Here is a 19,120-nt window from a genome sequence, read left to right on the forward strand (position 1 = left end):
ACCTTGGTTTCCCCCTTTCTGCTGCCTCTGGCTCTTCTGCCAGCTCTTCCCATTGCAAACCTACCTGGAAGAGAACTAGAAAGGGAACCTACAACACTCGACAGAGAAGGGGAAGGACAGCGAATGCATTCAAGGGCAATCAGGCAAATGACCTGCACTTTCTCTTCCTTGCCCATCTCTCCTCATTCTTTTTTTCTTTTCAATTTAATGGTCTATCTCAGAAGCCAGAATCATACAAGTTTTCTTCTAGTAGAAATTCAGATTCGAAATAGGATAATCACAGATGTAACTCATTCTTTTAGTGCATGCAGAGATTATTCTCAGATATTGATTTGTTGTTTTACTGGTCTGCTTAGAAACATTTCTTTCAGCACCCTTATTGTATAAACATTTCTGCTTCTCACTATGCTCATACATCCTAAAATGCCGTTGTCATCTCCACCTTACTACACCCATCTCCCCTGCCCACCTCCGCTTGCTCACTTCCTACATAGCCACATCCTCATACTCATTATTGGCACTGGCACTTAGATCACGGGTTGTCCCTCCCTGCTCAGGTACATCATCATCCTGTAATACCATCCTCATGGGTGACTCATCTAAGATCTTAGACTTACAGCTTTTTGACCTCTTAAATTCTTACTATTTTACCTTTACTCTAGTTACCCACTCCCTTATTTTGGATCTTATTACCAAGAACTGATAGACTTCTGAAATTCAACCTCTTGTCTTTTATTTTTTTAACATAAACTCAAGATTTTATTGTCTTCATAATAAAACAAAAGATGACACTGAGAACTGGATCGCTTCACCCTTTCTCTTCATATCTCAAGCCAGTTCAAGAGGCTTGCATCTCTTGGTTGCCAGCATTCTCTTAGATCTGCAGCTGGGTTCAATGCACTCAAGGCACCAGCACAATCTTCTTGATCGTTTTAGTCTTTTTCCAGAAAATCGACTTAGTCTGCCCACCATAGCCACTCTGCTTCCTGTCATCATGAGGCTTTCTCTGGGCATACAGAAAATCCTTGCCCTTCTTGTACTGTGTTGTTTTGTGGAGTTGGTGCTTGTCACACTTTTTACAGAAAGTCTGTGGGTTTTAGGAACATTTACCATGCTTGTGGGAGTGCTATTGGCAAAGAAAGGAAGTTTTTCTTTTAACCTCCGATCTTTCAACAATCTCACTCCCTTATTCCTAGAGTACACCTGCTTTCTGCACATGAAGGTAGTGGACCCATGTCAAAAATCACACTTAATTTTAAACACTTAAATGGCTTAGATCCACACCTTGAGACTCTGATTCAGTAGGTCTAGAGTGGAGATCAGGCACCACTGGATTTTTTTTAAAGCTCCCCAGCTGATCCTGATTTATAGCAAAGGTTGAGAACAACTGCTTTAGGTTCTGCCATTTTCTCCAAAATTATCAGCCTCATTCTATCTTCACTTTCTTTTGTATCATTCCTTATTTCAGCAAGTCACTTGCCAGTATTCTCAACTTCCTTTCCCCTTGATTATTCTCTTGCACTCTTTTTTTTTTTTTTTTTTTAGACGGAGTCTCGCTCTGTTGCCCAGGCTGGAGTGCTGTGGCCGGATCTCAGCTCACTGCAAGCTCCGCCTCCCGGGTTTATGCCATTCTCCTGCCTCAGGCTCCCGAGTAGCAGGGACTACAGGCGCCTGCCACCTCGCCCGGCTAGTTTTGTGGGGTTTTTTTTTTGTATTTTTTAGTAGAGACGGGGTTTCACCATGTTAGCCAGGATGGTCTCAATCTCCTGACCTTGTGATCCGCCCATCTCGGCCTCCCAAAGTGCTGGGATTACAGGCTTGAGCCACCGCGCCCGGCCCTCTCTTGCACTCTTACAGGAAAAACCAAATCCTTATCAGGCTGACTGCCTTCCCCGTTATTCAGTGGGCTGCTGCAAGATTTTGAATTTGCTAGGGAAAATACACAAATGTGTATTTTTCACTTCAAAGTCAGTCTCTTATCTCAATTGGATGCTGCTAAGAAATTTTTCTCATGATCTTAGCCAGGTGTCTTTCCAGTTTTCCATAATACTTATTTCAAAATCGCACCATTCTTTTTTTTTGTTTTTTTGGTTGTGAGGGGTAGTGCAGAGGGAGGAGTATGAGGGTTTTTTTTATTATTATACTTTAAGTTCTAGGGTACATGTGCACAATGTGCAGGTTTGTTACATATGTATATATGTGCCATGTTGGTGTGCTGCACCCATTAACTCGTCATTTACATTAGGTATATCTCCTAATGCTAACCCTCCCCTATCACCCAACCCCATGACAGGCCCCAGTATGTGATGTTCCCCACGCTGTGTCCAAGTGTTCTCATTGTTCAATTCCCACCTATGAGTGAGAACATGCGGTGTTTGGTTTTCTGTCCTTGCGATAGTTTGCTCAGAATGATGGTTTCCAGCTTCATGACCATGTCCCTACAAAAGACATGAACTCATCCTTTTTTATGACTACGTAGTATTCCATGGTGTTTATGTGCCACATTTCCTTAATCCAGTCTCTCACTGATGGGTTGGTTCCAAGTCTTTGCTATTGTGAATAGTGCCACAATAAACATATGAAAATCACACCATTCTTAACTCCCTTTCCCTGTCTTCTTCTTTCTCACTCTCAGATAACATTATTTCCTAATTTCTAGAGAAAATAGAAGCCCTATGCTGGTCCTCTCTTTTCTCCTCATATCCTGTGCTGAAGGACCACTATTTTTCGCAGTCCATGCCTGCTTCTCCCATAGCTCAATGGAAGAGTCAGCTTCTTAATTCACTAACCATGTTTTTCTTTTCACTCCCCATTGTCAACTCCTCTGCCCCTTCAGAGATCTGGCTCAGAAATTACCCCTGTTCATTCGTATCTTCAGCCTCTTTCTCTCCGTTTGCACCTTTTCATCAATAAAACCATGCCAAGTCTCTCCCAATCTAAAAACACTAACAAATACATAGAACACACAAACCAAAACGACAAAAACGCTTTTTCCTGACCTATCCCTTCCTGATCTCTCCTTCATAGTTGTGCCTTCTAAAAGAAAAATCTGTATTCCCTAGCTACGTTTCCTAACCATCCGTTCACTCTACAAGCTACTGCCTTACAGCTTTTGCGCCCAGTATTCCAATGAAATCACTCCGGCCAATGTGGCCAGATTCCCCCTCTTTGCTAAGTCCAATGAACTGCTTTTTATTTATTTATTTATTTATTTTGTTTGAGATAGAGTCTCGCTCTGTCATCGCCCAGGCTGGAGTGCAGTGGCACGATCTAGGCTCACTGCAAGCTCTGCCTCCCAGGTTCATGCCATTCTCCTGCCTCAGCCTCCCAAGTAGGTGGGGCTACAGGCGCCCACTATCATTCCCGGCTAATTTTTTGTATTTTTAGTAGAGATGGGGTTTCACCGTGTTGCCTAGGCTGGTCTTGAACTCCTGAACTCAGGCAATCCACCTGTCTTGGCCTCCCAAAGTGCTGAGATTACATGCATGAGCCACGGCACCCAGCCTATTTATCTTTAATTTAACTTAATTTAATTTAATTTAATTTTAAGTTCTGGGATACATGTGCAGGATATTCAGGTGTGTTGCATAGGTAAATGTGTGCCATCGTGGTTTGCGGCACCTATCAACCCATCACCTAGGTATTAAGCCCTGTATGCATTAGCCATGTATCCTGATGCTCTCCCTCCTTCTGCACCCCAATAGGCCCCAGTGTGCGATGTTCCCCACCCAGTTTTTTATTTGAAATTTTCTGAAGTTGCAGAAAAATGGAAAGAACAATACAGTACTCACCTTATATACCCTCCAACTGGATTCACCAGTTCTCCACATTTTGTCATATTTGCTTTATCTGTGTACCTATAATATGTATCTCATTTTGCCAGACTATTTGAAAATTAGTTGAAAGCATCATGATTCTTGCTTTAAAACCTGAATGTGCATCTCCTAAGAATAAGGATGATTTTCTCAAACCACATTATTATATCTAAGATAAATACTGTCAATGCAGTATCATCTAATGTGTTCATATTTAAATTTCTCCAGTTGTCCTCCCAAAAAGTCTTGGGTACTTTTACTAATCTAGGAGCAAATCAAAGATCATGAATTGTATTTGGTTGTTTGATCTCCTTATTCTCTTTAAATTTATAACCATTCTCTCTCTCTCTGCATGTTTCTCATGGCATTGGCTTTAAGAGTTCAGAACAGTTATTACAGAATGTACCATAGAATGTCCCCATTCTAGAATTTTAAAACTTGTTTCTCATGTTCAGATTTAGGTTATACTCATTTGACAAGAGTTTTACATATGCGATGTGTACATTTTTTTTTTTTTTTTTTTTTTTTTTTGGTCTCCCTCTGTCGCCCAAGCTGGAGTGCAGTGGCATGATCTCAGCTCACTGCCACCTCCGCCTTCCGGTTTCAAATGATTCTTGTGCCTCAGCCTTCCAAGTAGCTGGGATTACAGGCACGCACCACCACGCCTGGCTAATTTTTTGTATTTTTAGTAGAGATGGGGTTTCACCATGTTGCCCAGGCTGGTCTTGAACTCCTGAACTCAGGCACTCCACCTGCCTTGGCCTCCCAAAGTGCTAGGATTACAGCCATGAGCCACCATGCCCAGCCAAGTGATGTATACTTTTACAGCATACCCCCAGGGAACACATAATGCCACATCCCACTAATTGAAAGTTACATTTCCCCCTTTATAATTAATATGTAATCTTTAGCGTATCTTTTGAAACCCTGTGAATATCCTGCTACTAAATAATCCTTCATTCAGTGGCTTCAGCGTCAACTAAAGATCCGTGCCTAATCAATTATTACATTGATGATTTTCTAATTTTATCATCATTATTAGCTGACATTCTTCAGGAATAAAACAGCTTTCCCTATTATCATTATAGAACCATCTTTTGTTTTTTTAATTTAAAGTGCTATGATGCATTACTGTCACTACTGTTTTTGATTCTCAGGTGTATCAAATTTGACCAGTCCCTTAAAGCTGGCTTCTGTGTCTTTTTAAAGGCATTACCCCAATTTATTGCTTTCTGGTATATCAAAACGTTTCAGGCTCACCTTGTGTTTTGCCTGCTCCCTCAGACCTGGATTCAGCCATTTTGCTAGGAAGCCCTTGTTCCTTTTAGGAGGGAATCATATTCAGAAATCAAGATCTGGCATGCATATTGCTACTGAGGTGCCATTGTGTCTCGGACCGTTCAGTGGCTAAAGCTTGGAAGTCAATTTTTAAAAATCGTAAGTTAGAAGCACTGATAACTCAAATTCAAATCCGATACCATAGAGTTCTTCCTTATCATTCATATTTGTGTCTTTCCTACAGTGAAAACCCTAATTTCCAAAGACCTCAGTACATTCATTCATTTTCTCTCTTCTATAATACACATGAACTAGTTTCAGAATTATAACAACACTACCAACATTAACCACTTACTAAGTAACCAAGGCTGGCTGTACAGTGTTCTAATGTTAGCACTGTGTTCTAATGTTATTTGAAGGAACAGTCTTCTTTTCTCTGTGAGGTGGTTATCAATTTCCTTATTTACTTAGGTTTACTTGTTTTTATTAGTATTTAATTTATTTTCATTTTGTTTTTAATTTTATTTTTGAATACATGTAACATTTACATGGCTCAGAAATAAAAACTTTGTAAACAGTATGCTCTAATTAGAGTCTTGCTCCCATCCCTATCTGCACCACTCTGTTTCCACTTATCCCTATACCCCATAGATAGCTGCTTTTATGAGTTTCTGTTTTATTCTTCCAGGTTTTTGTTTGTTTGTTTGTTTTTTGCAAAATTAAGCAAATGCTACAAACACACAAAAACACATACACCCTTCCTTCCCCTTTCTTACAAAGAGGAGGGAAATTAACCTGTACCTCCTCAAGGGAGGAATATCAAAGAATTTTTGGACATATTTTAAAACCACCACCAGTTTGCCCCCGATCACAAATTATTTACTTTTCACTCACATGCGAAACACATTCACCTCCCAAGAAGGCCCCTAACAGTCTCATCCTGCTACAGCATCAGCTTAAGGCCAAAATTGCTTTATCCCTTCACATGCGTATTTTCCCCCAAGACCTTGAGCTTCTTTGGGGTTCAATAAGGGAATCAGTTAGCATAATTGTGCACAAAATTATTTTATGAAAAAGTTAATGAATGGCCCAGGCCCGGTGGCTCATACCTGTAATCCCAGCACTTTGGGAGGCCGAGGTGGGCAGATCACCTGAGGTCAGGAGGTCAGGAGTTCGAGACCAGACCATGGTTTCACCATGGCTAATATGGTGAAACCCTGTTTCTACTAAAAATACAAAAAATTAGCCGGGCATGGTGGCTTGCTCCTGTATTACCAGCTACTTGGGAGGCTGAGGCAGGAGAATCGCTTGAACCAGGAGGCAGAGGTTGCAATGAGCGAGATCGCATCATTGCACTCCATTCTTGGGCAACAAGAGTAAAACTCCTTCTCCAAAAAAAAAAGTTAATTAATGAATTCTTTGATATTTAGGTTCTTCAAGTCCGTTTTTTGTGTCGTCTATTCGTGGTACAATAATTGAAAACACATCTTCAGCTGGGACTTTGACACAGGTTCCTTTTTTCCCTAAATATGAAGTGGAACTTGATTCTCCTAGAAAAATCATCCAATATCCTGGAAAGGAACACTTTGAACGTGTTTTAGAAGAATATTCACATCAAGTCAAAGATTTACAGAGAAGACTAAATGAAGTGAGTTGCCTTCTCTTCTAGTACCTGATGCTATTTGGGGGACAACAGTGAGGCCCAATATGTAGTTGTAAAGCCAGTTATACAACTTCCTGAAAGAAAAAAATAACAATGGGTTTATTGGTTAAATTTGTTAATTTGACCTGTGTCTTCTATTTTCAGTATTAAAATTGGGCTAATGAAAAGTCTACATATTTATTTTTCTTTTTTAATAATTATTCAAAGCACCTTGGTTTCACGATGTAAATTTTAACAAAACTTGAATAACTCAAAATTATAAGTAGCATTTATCTGCAGTTATAATTAATGATTGGCGTAGACCTATTGTCCTGCTAACATGATACCTGATTTCTCTTTACAAAGCAATGGTAGAGGGTAGGTTTTTAGATATGTGTGTATGCATCATAGCTAAATAGCATCTAGAAGTTATTTGCTAAAAATTTCAAGTGGACATTATGTAGAATCAAACTGGCTTTACAATTGCATATTGGGTCCCAGTAGTTAACAATCTAAAAGCCAAACTCCTTACTGTAACATCCAAAGCTCTTCATGCTCTAACCTCGCCCTGGTACATTTTAGGCTCATATGCTACCCATTCTCCATAGGTACCTCTATTCTGGCAGTATCGGGCCACTTGCTTGTCCCTGGATACCGTGCTATTCCAGACCTGCATGCCTTTGCCCAGGCCATTTTCTCTTCTCTACTTTGTCTGCCTGGCAAACTCTTATTATGCACCAAGACTCAACTTAGGCATTTTCTTCTCTGAAGCCTTTCCTCTAGATGACATTAGGTGTGCTTTCCTCTGTACAGTTACTGCCATTTGTACACATTTATTGTAGTATTTAGTACATCTAATTTTTCTCATTACCGCATTACCTCATCAGATTGTGTGAGCATTTTTAGGAAAAAAAAATCTACAATTTTATTTAGTGTTGAAAATTATGTACCCCAGTATGCACAGGGATAAAAAAAAAAATGAGTAAGATAGGACTTACAAGGAATTCATAGTCTGGGAGGGGAGCTTGTCATATAAACAGTGGAATTACCCTATGATAAGTACACTAATGAAGATGTATATATAGACAAAGGAAGCACAGAGGTACCAATGAGGAGAAGAAACAGTGTCTTGATTTGTTTTCTATGTCTATCCCCTAACAGTATATGACACTTTATTGGCCTTCAGTAAATATGTGTTAAATCAGTAAATTTCCTTTCTTGTGTAGGTTTTTGTTTTTACTGGGGTTCCTAATTGCCTTTCTTTTTCCTTATACTATTTGCCTTTATCATATCCTTATTAGAAAAAAACACATCATATAGGTTTTCTATATCCTCCTTTGACCCAGGACACTCCAAGCATCTTCTGACCTTTTGCCCAGTCTAGATTAGTTTCTCTTAGGTCTCTTGTATAACTCTTTTCCTAAGACTTCTGCTACTGCTTTCCAGGTTGAATCCATGGTTTCCAGGAATCACTGTTTTCTCTCTTCTTTCTTTCTTTTTTTTTTGATTAAACAAAAAGGCATATGTATTTATGGAGTATATGAGCTATTTTGGTCAGGCATGCAATGTGTAAAAAATCACATGATGGAAAATTGGGTACCCATCCTCTCAAGCATTTATACTTCATGTTACAAACAATCAAATTATATTCTTTTAGTTATTTGAAAATGTACAATTGAATTATTATTGACTATAATCACCCTGTTGTGCTATCAAATACTAGGTCTTATTCATTGTATTTTTTTGTACCCATTAACCATCCCCACCTCCCCTTGGCACTGCCCCACTACCCTTCCCACCCTCTCTGGTAACCATCCCTCTACTCTCTATCTCCATGAATTCAATTGTTTTGATTTTTAGATCCCACAAATAAGCAAGAACATGTGATGTCTGTCTTTCTGTGCCTGGCTTATTTCACTTAACATAATGACCTCCAGTTCCATCCATGTTGTTGCAAATGACAGTATCTCATTCTTTTTTATGGTAAATGGTACTCCACTGTTTATAAGTACCACATTTTCTATATCCATTCATCTGTGGTGGTTGGACACTAAGGTTGCTTCCAAATCTTGGCTATTGTGAGCAGTCTGCAACAAACATGGGAGTGCAGATACCTCTTTGGTATATTGATTTCCTTTTTGGGGGGTATATACCGAACAGTGGGATTGCTGGATCGTATGGTAGCTCTATTTTCAGTTTTTTTGAGGGACCTCCAAACTGTTCTTTATAGTGGTTGTACTAATTCACATTCCCACCAACAGTGTACAAGGGTTCCCTTTTCTCCATATCCTTGCCAGCATTTGTTATTGCCTAACTTTTGGATAAAAACTGTTTTAACTCGGGTGAGTTGATATCTCATTGTAGTTCAGATTTGCATTTCTCTAATGATCAGTGATATTGAACACTTTCTCATATACCTGTTTGCCATTTGTATTTGTTCTTTGAGAAATGTCTATTCAAATCATTTCCCTATTTTTAGTCAAATTACTAGATTTTTTCCTATAGAGTTGTTTGAGCTCCTTATGTATTCTGGTTATTAATCCCTTGTCAAATGAGTAGTTTGCAGATATTTCTTCCCATTCTGTGGGTTTTCTCTTCACTTTGTTGATTGTTTCCTTTGCTGTGTAGAAGCTTTCTAATTGATGTGATCCCATTTGTCCATTTTTGCATTGGTTGCCTGTGCATGTGGGGTATTACTCAAGAAATTTTTGCCTAGAACAGTGTCCTAGGAAGTTTCCCCCAATGTTTTCTCATAGAGTTTCATAGTTTGAGGTCTTATATATAAGTCTTTTAACCCTTTTTGATTTGATTTTTAAATGTGGTGAGAGATAGGGATCTAGTTTCATTCTTCTGCATATGGATATCCAGTTTTCCCAGCACCACTTATTGAAAAGACTGTCTTTTCCCTAATATATGTTCTTGGCACCTTTTTTGAAAATAAATTCACTGTATGTGAGTGGATTCATTTCTGGGTTCTCTATTCTATTTTATTGTTCTATGTGTTTGTTTTTATGCCAGTACCATGCTGTTCTGGTTACTGTAGCTCTGTAGTGTAATTTAAAGTCAGATAATGGGTTCCCCCAGTTTTATTCTTTTTGTTCAGGATAGCTTTGGCCATTCTGCATCTTTTGTGACTCCATATGAATTTTAAGATTTTTTTTTTCTATTTCTGTGAAGAATACCATTAGTATTTTGATAGAGATTGCATTGAATCTGTAGATTGCTTTGGATTTTATGGACATTTTAACAATATTGATTTTTCTAATCCATGAATATGGGATACCTTTCCGATTTTTGGTGTCCTCTTCCATTTCTTTCATCAGTATTTTATAGTTTTCATTGTTGAGGTCTTTCACTTCTTTGGTTAATTCCTAGTTATTTCATTTTATTTGTGGAACTTGTAATGGGATTACTTTTTTATTTCTTTTTCAGATTGCTCACTGTTGGCATATAGAAATGCTATTGATTTTTATATGTTGACTGTATCCTGCAATGTGACTGAATTTGCTTATTAGTTCTAATAGTTTTTTGGTGGAGTCTTTAGGTTTTTTCCAAATATAAGATTATATCATCTGCAAACAAGGATAATTTGACTTCTTCCGTTCCAGTTTGAATGTCATTTATTTCTTTCTCTATGTGATTGCTCAAGCTAGGACTTCCAGTACTTTGTTGAATAACAATGGTGAAAGTGGGCATCTTTGTCGTGTTCCAGATCTTGCAAGAAAGGCTTTTAGTTTTTCTCCGTTAAGTATAATACTAGCTGTAGTTCTGTCATATATGGTTTTTATTATGTTGATCTTGTAGGTGTGCTTCATTGTTTTCTATTCTCTACCCATTTTTTTGAGAGTTTTATCCTGAAGAGATGTTTAATTTTATCAAATGCTTTTTCAGCCTCAATTGAAATAGTCATATGGTTTTTGTTTTTCATTATGTTGATATGATGTATCACATTGATTGATTTACATATGTTTAACCATCCTTGCATCCCAGGGATAAATCCCACTTGGTCATGATATATGAACTTTTTAATGTATTGCTGAATTCAGTTTGCTAGTATTTTGTTGAGAATTTCTGCTTCAATATTCATCAGAGATACTGACCTATAGTTTTCTTTTTTTGATGTGTCTTTGTCTGGTTTTGGTATCAGGGTAATAACTGCCATCGTAGAAAGAGTTTGGAAGAAGTTCCTCTTCCTCAATTTTTTGGAACAGTTGAGTATAATTGGTGTTGGTTCTTTAAATGTTTGGTATTCAGCAGTGAAGCCATCAGGTTCTGGGCTTTTCTTTACTGGGACTTGTTCAGGTTTTAGATTTCTTCAGGGTTCAATCCTGATAAGTTGTATGTGTCTAGGAATTTGTCCTTTTTTTCTAGGTGTTTCCAGTTCATTGGCATGTAATCACTCATAGTAGCTACTAATGATCCTTTGAATTTATGCAGTATCAGTTGTAATGTATCCTTTTTTGTCTCTGAATATATTTATTTGGGTCTTCTATCTTTTTTTCTTGGTCTGGCTAAAGGTTTGTCAAATTTATCTTGTCAAACAACTTTTTGTTTCATTGATCTTTTGTATTATTTTCTTCATTTTAATTTTATTTCTGCTCTGATCTTTATTATTTCTTGTACTAATTTTGGGTTCAGTTTGCTCTTGCTTTTCTGGTTCTTTAAAATACATCATTTAAATTGTTTATTTGAAGTTTTTCTTCTTTTTTGAAGTAGGCGCTTAATAGATATATATATTTCCCTCTTGCTACTGCTTTCACTGTATCCCATAGGTTTTGGGATGTTGTGTTTCCATGATCATCTGTTTCAATAACATTTTTAATTTCCTTCTTAATTTCTTCATTGACTCACTGGTCATTCTGGAGCATATTGTTTAATTTCTGTGTATTTGTATGGTTTCCAAAATTCCCCTTGTTATTGATTTGTAGTTTTATTCCCTTGTTATCAGAGAAGATGGTTGATATTATTTCAGGTTTTCTTGGATGTTTTAAGACTTGTTTTGTGACCTAACGTATGGTCTCTCCTTGAGAATCATCCATGAGCTGAGGAATGTATTCTGCCCAGAACATTCCTGTGTCTATTGCTGTGTGTATACAAGGCTGTGTATTCTGCAGCCTTTGGATGAAATGTTCTGTAAATATCCATTGGCTCCATTTGGTCTATGGTGCAGATTAGGTTTTATGTTTCTTTGTAGGTTTTCTGTCTGATCTATCCAGTCCTGAAAGTGGGGTGTTGATGTATCTTGCTATTATTGTATTGAGGCTTTTCTCACTTTTATTTCTGATAATATTTGCTTTATATATCTGGATGCCCCAGTCATGACTGCATATGTATTTTAAATTGTTACCTCCTCTTACTGAATTGACCCATTATCATTATATTGTGACTTCTTTGTCTCTTCTTATAGTTTTTGTCTTGAAATCTATTTTGTCTGATATAAGTATAGCTACATCTGCTCTTTTTTGGTTTCCATTGGCATGGAATATCTTTTTCCATCCCTTTATTTTCATACTGTGTGTGTCTTTGTAGGTGTAGTGTGTTTCTCATTGGCAACAGATCAGTGAGTCTTGTTTTTTAATCCATTCAGCCACTCTGTGTCTTTTGATTAGAGAGTTTAGTCCATTTATGTTCTTTGTTATTATTGATGAGTAAGGACTTACTCCTGCCATTTTTGTTATTTGCTTTCTGGTTGTTTTGTAGTCTTCTCTTCCTTCTTTTCCTTCCTGTATTCCTCCTAGTGAAGGTGATTTTTCTCTGTTGGTATGCTTTGATTTCTTTATTTTTAAGCCAGTCAAATTTAGCAGTTGGTTTTATACCAACTCTAGTGACACTAATGTTAGTAAGTTCTGATAACCAATTACCATGCTTTGATTTCTTGCTTTTATTTTCTGCATATCTGTTGTATGTTTTTCACCTTTGAGATTACCATGAGGCTTGCAATACTCTCTTATAAGCCATTATTTTAAACCCATCACTTTTTAAGTGATGACAGTTTAACGCTGATTGCATAACAAACAAACATACAAAAACAAAACTAGGCCGGGCGCGGTGGCTCAAGCCTGTAATCCCAGCACTTTGGGAGGCCGAGGCGGGCGGATCACAAGGTCAGGAGATCGAGACCACAGTGAAACCCCGTCTCTACTAAAAATACAAAAAAAAATTAGCCGGGCTTGGTGGCGGGCGCCTGTAGTCCCAGCTACTCAGGAGGCTGAGGCAGGAGAATGGCGGGAACCCGGGAGGCGGAGCTTGCAGTGAGCCGAGATCGCGCCACTGCACTCCAGCCTGGGCAACAGCGTGAGACTCCGTCTCAAAAAAAAAACAAAAAAACAAAACAAAACAAAACAAAACAAAAAAACTAATACAAACTCTACACTTTGACTTTGTGCTCCCACTTTTTAACTTTTAGTTGTTTCTATTTGAATCTTATTGTAATATCTATGGCTTGAAAAGTTGTTATGATTATTTTTTATTAGTTTATCATTTAGCCTTTCTACTTAAGAGAAGTTTACACATCACAATTACAGTGTTATATTATTCTGTGTTTTTCTGTGTGCTTACTATTACCAATGAGTTTTGTACCTTTGGATGATTTATTCTTGCTTATTAACATCCTTCTCTTTCAGATTGAAGAACTCCCTTTAGCATTTCTTGTAGGACGGGTCTGGTCTGGTGTTGATGAAATTCCTCATCTTTTGTTTTCTAGAAAAGTGTTTATTTCTCCTTCATGTTTGAAGGATATTTTCACTAGATATAGTATTCTGTGGTAGATGGTTTTTTTCCTTCAACACTTTAAATATGTCATGCCACTCTCTCCTGGCATGTAAGATTTCCACTGAAAAGCCTGCTGCCAGATGTACTGGAGCTTCATTGTATGTTGTTTCTTTTCTCTTGCTGCTTTCAGGATCCTTTATCCTTGACCTTTGGGAGTTTGATTATTAATTGCCTTGAGATAGTCTTCTTTGAGTTAAATCTTCTTGATGTTCTGTAACCTTGTACTTGAATGTTGGTATTTTTCTCTAGGGTTGGGAAGTTCTCTGATACTTTCTCTTTGAATAAACTTTCTACCCCTATCTCTTTCTCTAACTCCCTTTTAAGGCTAATAAGTTAGATTTGCCCTTTTAAGGCCATTTTCTAGATCTTGTAGGTGTGCTTCATTGTTTTCTTTTCTTTTTTATTTTGTTTCCTCTGACTGTATATTTTCAAATAGCCTGTCTTCTGACTAATTCTTTCTTCTGCTTGATCATTTCTGGTATTAAGAGACTCTGATGCATTCTTCAGCACATCAATTGCATTTTTCAATTCTAATATTTCTGCTTGATTCTTTATAGTTATTTTAATCTCTTTGTTAAATTTATCTGATAGAATTCTGAATTCTTTTTCTGAGTTGTCTTTAATTTCTTTGAATTTCCTCAGAACAGATATTTTGAATTATCTGTCTGAAAAGTCATATATCTCTGTTTTTTCAGGATTGGTCCCTGGTACCTTACTTAGTTCATTTAGTGAGGTCATGTTTTCCTGGATGGTGTTGATGCTTGTAGATGTACTTTGGTGTCTGGGCATTGAAGTTAGTTATTTGTGGTAGTCTTCACAGTTGAGCTTATTTGTGCCTGTCCTTCTCAGGAAGGCTTTCCAGGTATTCAAAACCCCAAGCCTAATAACGCTGTGGTTTTTGCAGACTCATAGAAGTACTGCCTTAGTGGTCTTGGATAAGATCTAGAAGAATTCTCTGGATTACCACGCAGAGACTCTTGTTCTTTTCTCTTACCTTTCTCCCAAACATATGGAGTTTCTCTGTCTCTCTCCCTCTCTGTGCTGACCCACGTGGAACTGGGGGTGTGGTTATGCAAGCACTCCTGTGGCTGCCAACACTGGGAATGTGATGGGTCAGACCTGAAGTCAGCACTGCACTGAGTCTTGTCCAAGGTCCTTCCCTTCAGAGTGGTGAGATCCCCCAGGTCCTGTGCATGTCCGGACATGCTGTCTGGGAGCCAGGGATTGAAGCCAAATACCTTAGCAGTTTACCTTATGTTCTATTCTACTGCGGCTAAACTGGCAGTCAAACCACAATACAAAGTCCTTCCCATTCTTTCCTCCCCTTTCCAAAGGCAGAGGAGCTTCTCCCTGTGGCACGACCACCACTAGTCCATGGAGTTTCTGCCCTGCCACCACTGATGTTTACTTAAAGCCAAGGGCTCTTTGATTAGCTTGTGGTGAATGTTGCCAGGCCTGGGACTCACCCTTTAGGGCACCCTTTAGGACTCACCCTGGGACTCACCCAAGGGCTCTTTATTTTTATTATTTTTATTTTTATTATTTTTTGAGATAGAGTCATGTTCTGTCACCCAGGCTGGAGTGCAGTGGTGCCATCTCGGCTCACTGCAACTTCTGCCTTCCGGGTTCAAATGATTCTCCTGCCTCAGCCCCCTAAGGACCTGAGAGTACAGGCATGCGCCACCATGCCCGGCTAATATTTTTGTTTTGGTTTGGTTTCTTTTCTTTTTTTTTTTTTTTTGAGACAGAGTCTCTCTCTGTCACCCAGGCTGGAGTACAGTGGCGCAATCTCAGCTCACTGCAACCTCTGCCTCCCAGGTGCAAGCGATTCTCCTGCCTCAGCCTGCTGAGTAGCTGGGACTACAGGCACACACCACCACACCTGGCTAATTTTTGTATTTTTAGTAGAGACAGGGTTTCACCATTTTGGCCAGGCTGGTCTCGAACTCCTGACCTCATGATGCCCGCCTTGGCCTCCCAAAGTGCTGAGATTACAGGCATGAGCTACCGCACCCAGCCTATTTTTTTGGATTTTTAGTAGAGACGGGATTTCACCATGTTGGTCAGGCTGGTCTCGAACTCCTGAGCTCAAATGATCTGCCCACCTCGGCTTCTCAAAGTGCTAGAATTCCAGGTGTGAGCCACCATGCCTGGTCCCCAAGGACTCTTTAGTCAGCAGGTAATGAACCCTTCCAGGACTGCATTCTTCCCTTGAAGGCAATGGGTTCCCTTTTGACCCAGGGTGTATCTTGAATTGTTGTCCAGGAGGTAGGTCTTGAAATGGGGACCTCATGACTCTGCCCACTGCCCTACCCTACTGTGGCTGAACTGGTATCTAACATGCAAGACAAAGTCCTTTTTACGCTTTGCTCTCCTCTCCTCAAATGGAAGGAAGGAGTCACTTTTGTTCCTGCAAGCTGCACTGTCTGGGGTTGGGAAATGGATTGTGCAAGCACTCCCTTAACCACACCAGCTTGGGTCTCCTTAGGTCACATGCCGCCATAGTTTACTGGCTCTAAGCCCAGCCTAGCTTAGAGGAATTGCCTAAGAATTGCAGTCCTTGTGTCCTAGGCTGCCTTTCAAATTTACCTAGGACCCCAGCGCACGTCAGCATGTGGTGGTGAGGCTTGCTGAGAAACTTGAGTTCTGACCACTGAAATGGGCAATTCCCCTCTGACTAGGGCTGGTCCAAATGCTGCCTCTAAGCCCAGCATGGCTTGATTCTCCCCTCTGATGGGGCAGCACTGAATTAAATATAAAGTCCCCCCGTTGCTGTGCTCTCCCTCCCCTACGCAGATCCTCTGCATAGCCACTGCTGGAGGATGGTGAAAGGGGTGGTGTTGGAGATTCAAGACTGTCTCTCCTGCCCTCTTCAATGCCTCCTTCCACCATATGAATTAAAACCAGGTACTATTTTTAATGGTGGAGGGTGTCCAGGTTCTTGGCGTCTTGAACAAAGAATTGGACAAAACACACAAACCAAGGAAGGAATGAAGGAATTTATTGAAAATGAAAGTACACTCCACAGTGTGGGAGTGGGCCTGAGCATAGAAACTCAAAAGCCCAGTTAGAGAATTTTTGGGAGTTTAAATACTCCCTAGAGGATTCCATTGGTTACTTGGAGGTATGCCCTATGTAAATGGAGAAAATGAAATAAAGTTACAAAGTCATTTACATCCTGTACCCTAAGGAGAGGATATTTCCTGTCACAGCTGAAGTGTGAATCAGGCTTATGTTCCCTGCCTCCAGACTCTATTTTCCTGCCTCACTATTTTTCACTTGACTTTTGTGGTCTTATGATGGTGCTTTTCTGTGTGCAGATAGTTTTTAAAATTTGGTTCCCATCGGGGGTAGCAGGTGTGAGGGAATGAATGGTGTAGGCTTCTATTCCGCCATCTTGCTCTGCCTCCAGCCTCTCCTGTCTTCTTTCTTGATCTACTTCTTCATTTAGTCAAAACACGTCTTTGTTAAATTCTTAATAAACTGTTAAATTCTTAAGAAAGAGATGCATTTTATGAATCTTTGCATGTCTGAGAATGACTCTATTTTACACTCACACTTGATTGATAATTGACCGGGTAAAGTTGAAAGTAATTTCTCTCAATCTTTTGAAGATATTGTGCTTTTGCGTTCAGTATCGCTATTGAGATGTGTATCTGGTTCTTGTTCCTTTGTAGATGATTTTTTATTTTTTACTTTCTTGAATTTCATCTTTAACATCTTTTCTTTGTCTCTGAAATGCCACCATAATGTACTTAGGTATGAATTTTTGTTTTTTCATTCACCGTGCTAGGGACTCAGTAGACCTATTGGTCTGTAGATGTGTGCCTTTCAGTTTGGAGGAATTCGGTTGCATTTTTTCTTTGGCAGTTTCCCTTCTTCTGTTTTTTCAGTTCTGTCTTTCCAAAGTTCCTGTTGGAAACATACTTTCACCTCAGTTAAATCTCTACATCTCTTACTTTTTGTTTCAAAAATTTGTCTACTTTTTCTACCTTTGGAGGACATTTCTTGACTTGCAACATTTCTATTGAATTGAACTTTTTCATTTACAACCATATTTTTAATTTTCATGACCCTTTCTCCTCTCATCACTTCTGTGGCATAGCATCTTATTCTTGCTTTATGCTGATAATGTCTCTTGAATTTCTCTGTAAATACGTGTTTTTGAAGTGTTCTTCTATTCCTTGCATTATCTTTCTTTATTTCCTCTGGTTCTTCTTTTTTTTCTGGGTGTTTGCTTGTTTATTTGATATTGATCTATTTATTACTTTGTGATTTTTCTTCAAGTGTTCAGCAGTTTTTGGTTTTCTGTTTATATTCAAGAATTAGGCAATAAAAAGGCTGGTGGCAAATTCTCTATTCATGGGCAGAACTTGATGGCTTTGCTGTGGGAGGATTAGGTATGGCATCAACTATGTACGGGAGCATCTCCTACAGCATCTCCTGTGCTGGGAGATCCCTCAGTGCCTGATCTTAGAAATCTTTGTGTATTTCTCTGTAGTAGGACGCCTGGAGTTTTGGGTGGTGGTATCTGCTGCCAGGTATTTTAAGTGGGTAGGAGGTAGGGATTGACTTTTTTATGTACAGAATTTCAACCAATTCTTGTGTTTTCGTGTAAAAAATGTATTCCTATCTCCATGTTGAGCTGGAATTAAGATTTGTTTTAGAAGCAGAGTTTTGGTTGTAGAGAATGGATTAAACAGGGTCAAGCTTGATACAGGGAGACTAGTTAAGGTATTCTCGTAACCTACGTGAGAGGTTATTAATTAGGCTTTGAACTGCAGCAGTGAGGGAAGGAAGTAGACATAAAAATGAATTAAAAATATATATAGATTTTTGGAACTTACTAGCTATAAGGAAATGTGTTTCTCTAATGAAGATTAATTTGCATGGCTTTTTTTTCAGAGCAATGAATTGCATGAGAAACAAAAGTTTTATTTGAGGCAGTCAGTCATTGATTTGCAAACAAAACTTCAGGAGATGCAAATGGAGAGAGATGCTATGGCTGACATCAGGTTGGGATTTGTGAAATTATTTTAAAGTCACATATTTTCATTATGTGAAATTATTTTAAAGTTTTACTCTTTGTAGTAAAACTACTTGTGTGAATATGAGTTTTATCAATGTTATTTATTTTCTTTCATTTATTTCACAGACGAAGGGAGAGTCAGTCCCAGGAGGATTTAAGAAATCAGCTTCAAAATACAGTTCATGAACTTGAAGCTGCCAAATGCCTTAAGGAGGACATGCTGAAAGACAGCAACACACAGATAGAGCAACTACGAAAAATGATGCTTAGTCATGAGGGAGTGCTTCAAGAAATCCGGTCAATCCTGGTTGACTTTGAAGAAGCCTCAGGCAAAAAAATATATGAACATGACAGCATGTCTACTCTGCACTTCCGCAGCTTGGGCTCAGCTATTAGTAAAATCCTAAGAGAATTAGACACAGAGATTTCTTTTCTTAAAGGGAGGATATTTCCAGTAAGTGGTGAGAATGCTACTTAAATAATTTTATATTAAAATGCATTAAGAGAATAGCATTAGATGTGTAATTTTTTAAATTCTTAAAATAAGCCAAGTTCTCATTTTTCTGAAATAACAGAAGTTACTTC

At 38.7% G+C, this 19,120-nt stretch overlaps 1 protein-coding gene and 1 non-coding gene across 6 annotated transcripts in view; one reads left to right on the forward strand and one right to left on the reverse strand.

Annotated features, from left to right (window-relative positions):
* CCDC158 (coiled-coil domain containing 158) overlaps nt 1–19,120 on the forward strand; it is a 115,380-nt gene that overhangs the window by 17,618 nt on the left and 78,642 nt on the right. For 3 of the 5 annotated variants that reach the window (XM_045392463.3, XM_074039847.1, XM_074039846.1), the window contains 3 exons: nt 6,524–6,741; nt 18,412–18,521; nt 18,662–18,989. In XM_045392463.3, the coding sequence (XP_045248398.1) occupies nt 6,524–6,741; nt 18,412–18,521; nt 18,662–18,989 (656 nt within the window). The remainder of the gene's footprint in view (nt 1–6,523; nt 6,742–18,411; nt 18,522–18,661; nt 18,990–19,120) is intronic. The other 2 variants (XM_074039848.1, XM_074039849.1) reach the window with 1 other exon arrangement.
* LOC123573787 (small nucleolar RNA SNORD50) lies at nt 215–286 on the reverse strand. The gene has a single exon (XR_006698519.1). It is a non-coding gene; the product is annotated as a small nucleolar RNA SNORD50 (small nucleolar RNA).

Source organism: Macaca fascicularis, chromosome 5 (genome assembly GCF_037993035.2).
Source record: "Macaca fascicularis isolate 582-1 chromosome 5, T2T-MFA8v1.1".
NCBI classification, from domain to species: Eukaryota; Metazoa; Chordata; class Mammalia; order Primates; family Cercopithecidae; genus Macaca; species Macaca fascicularis.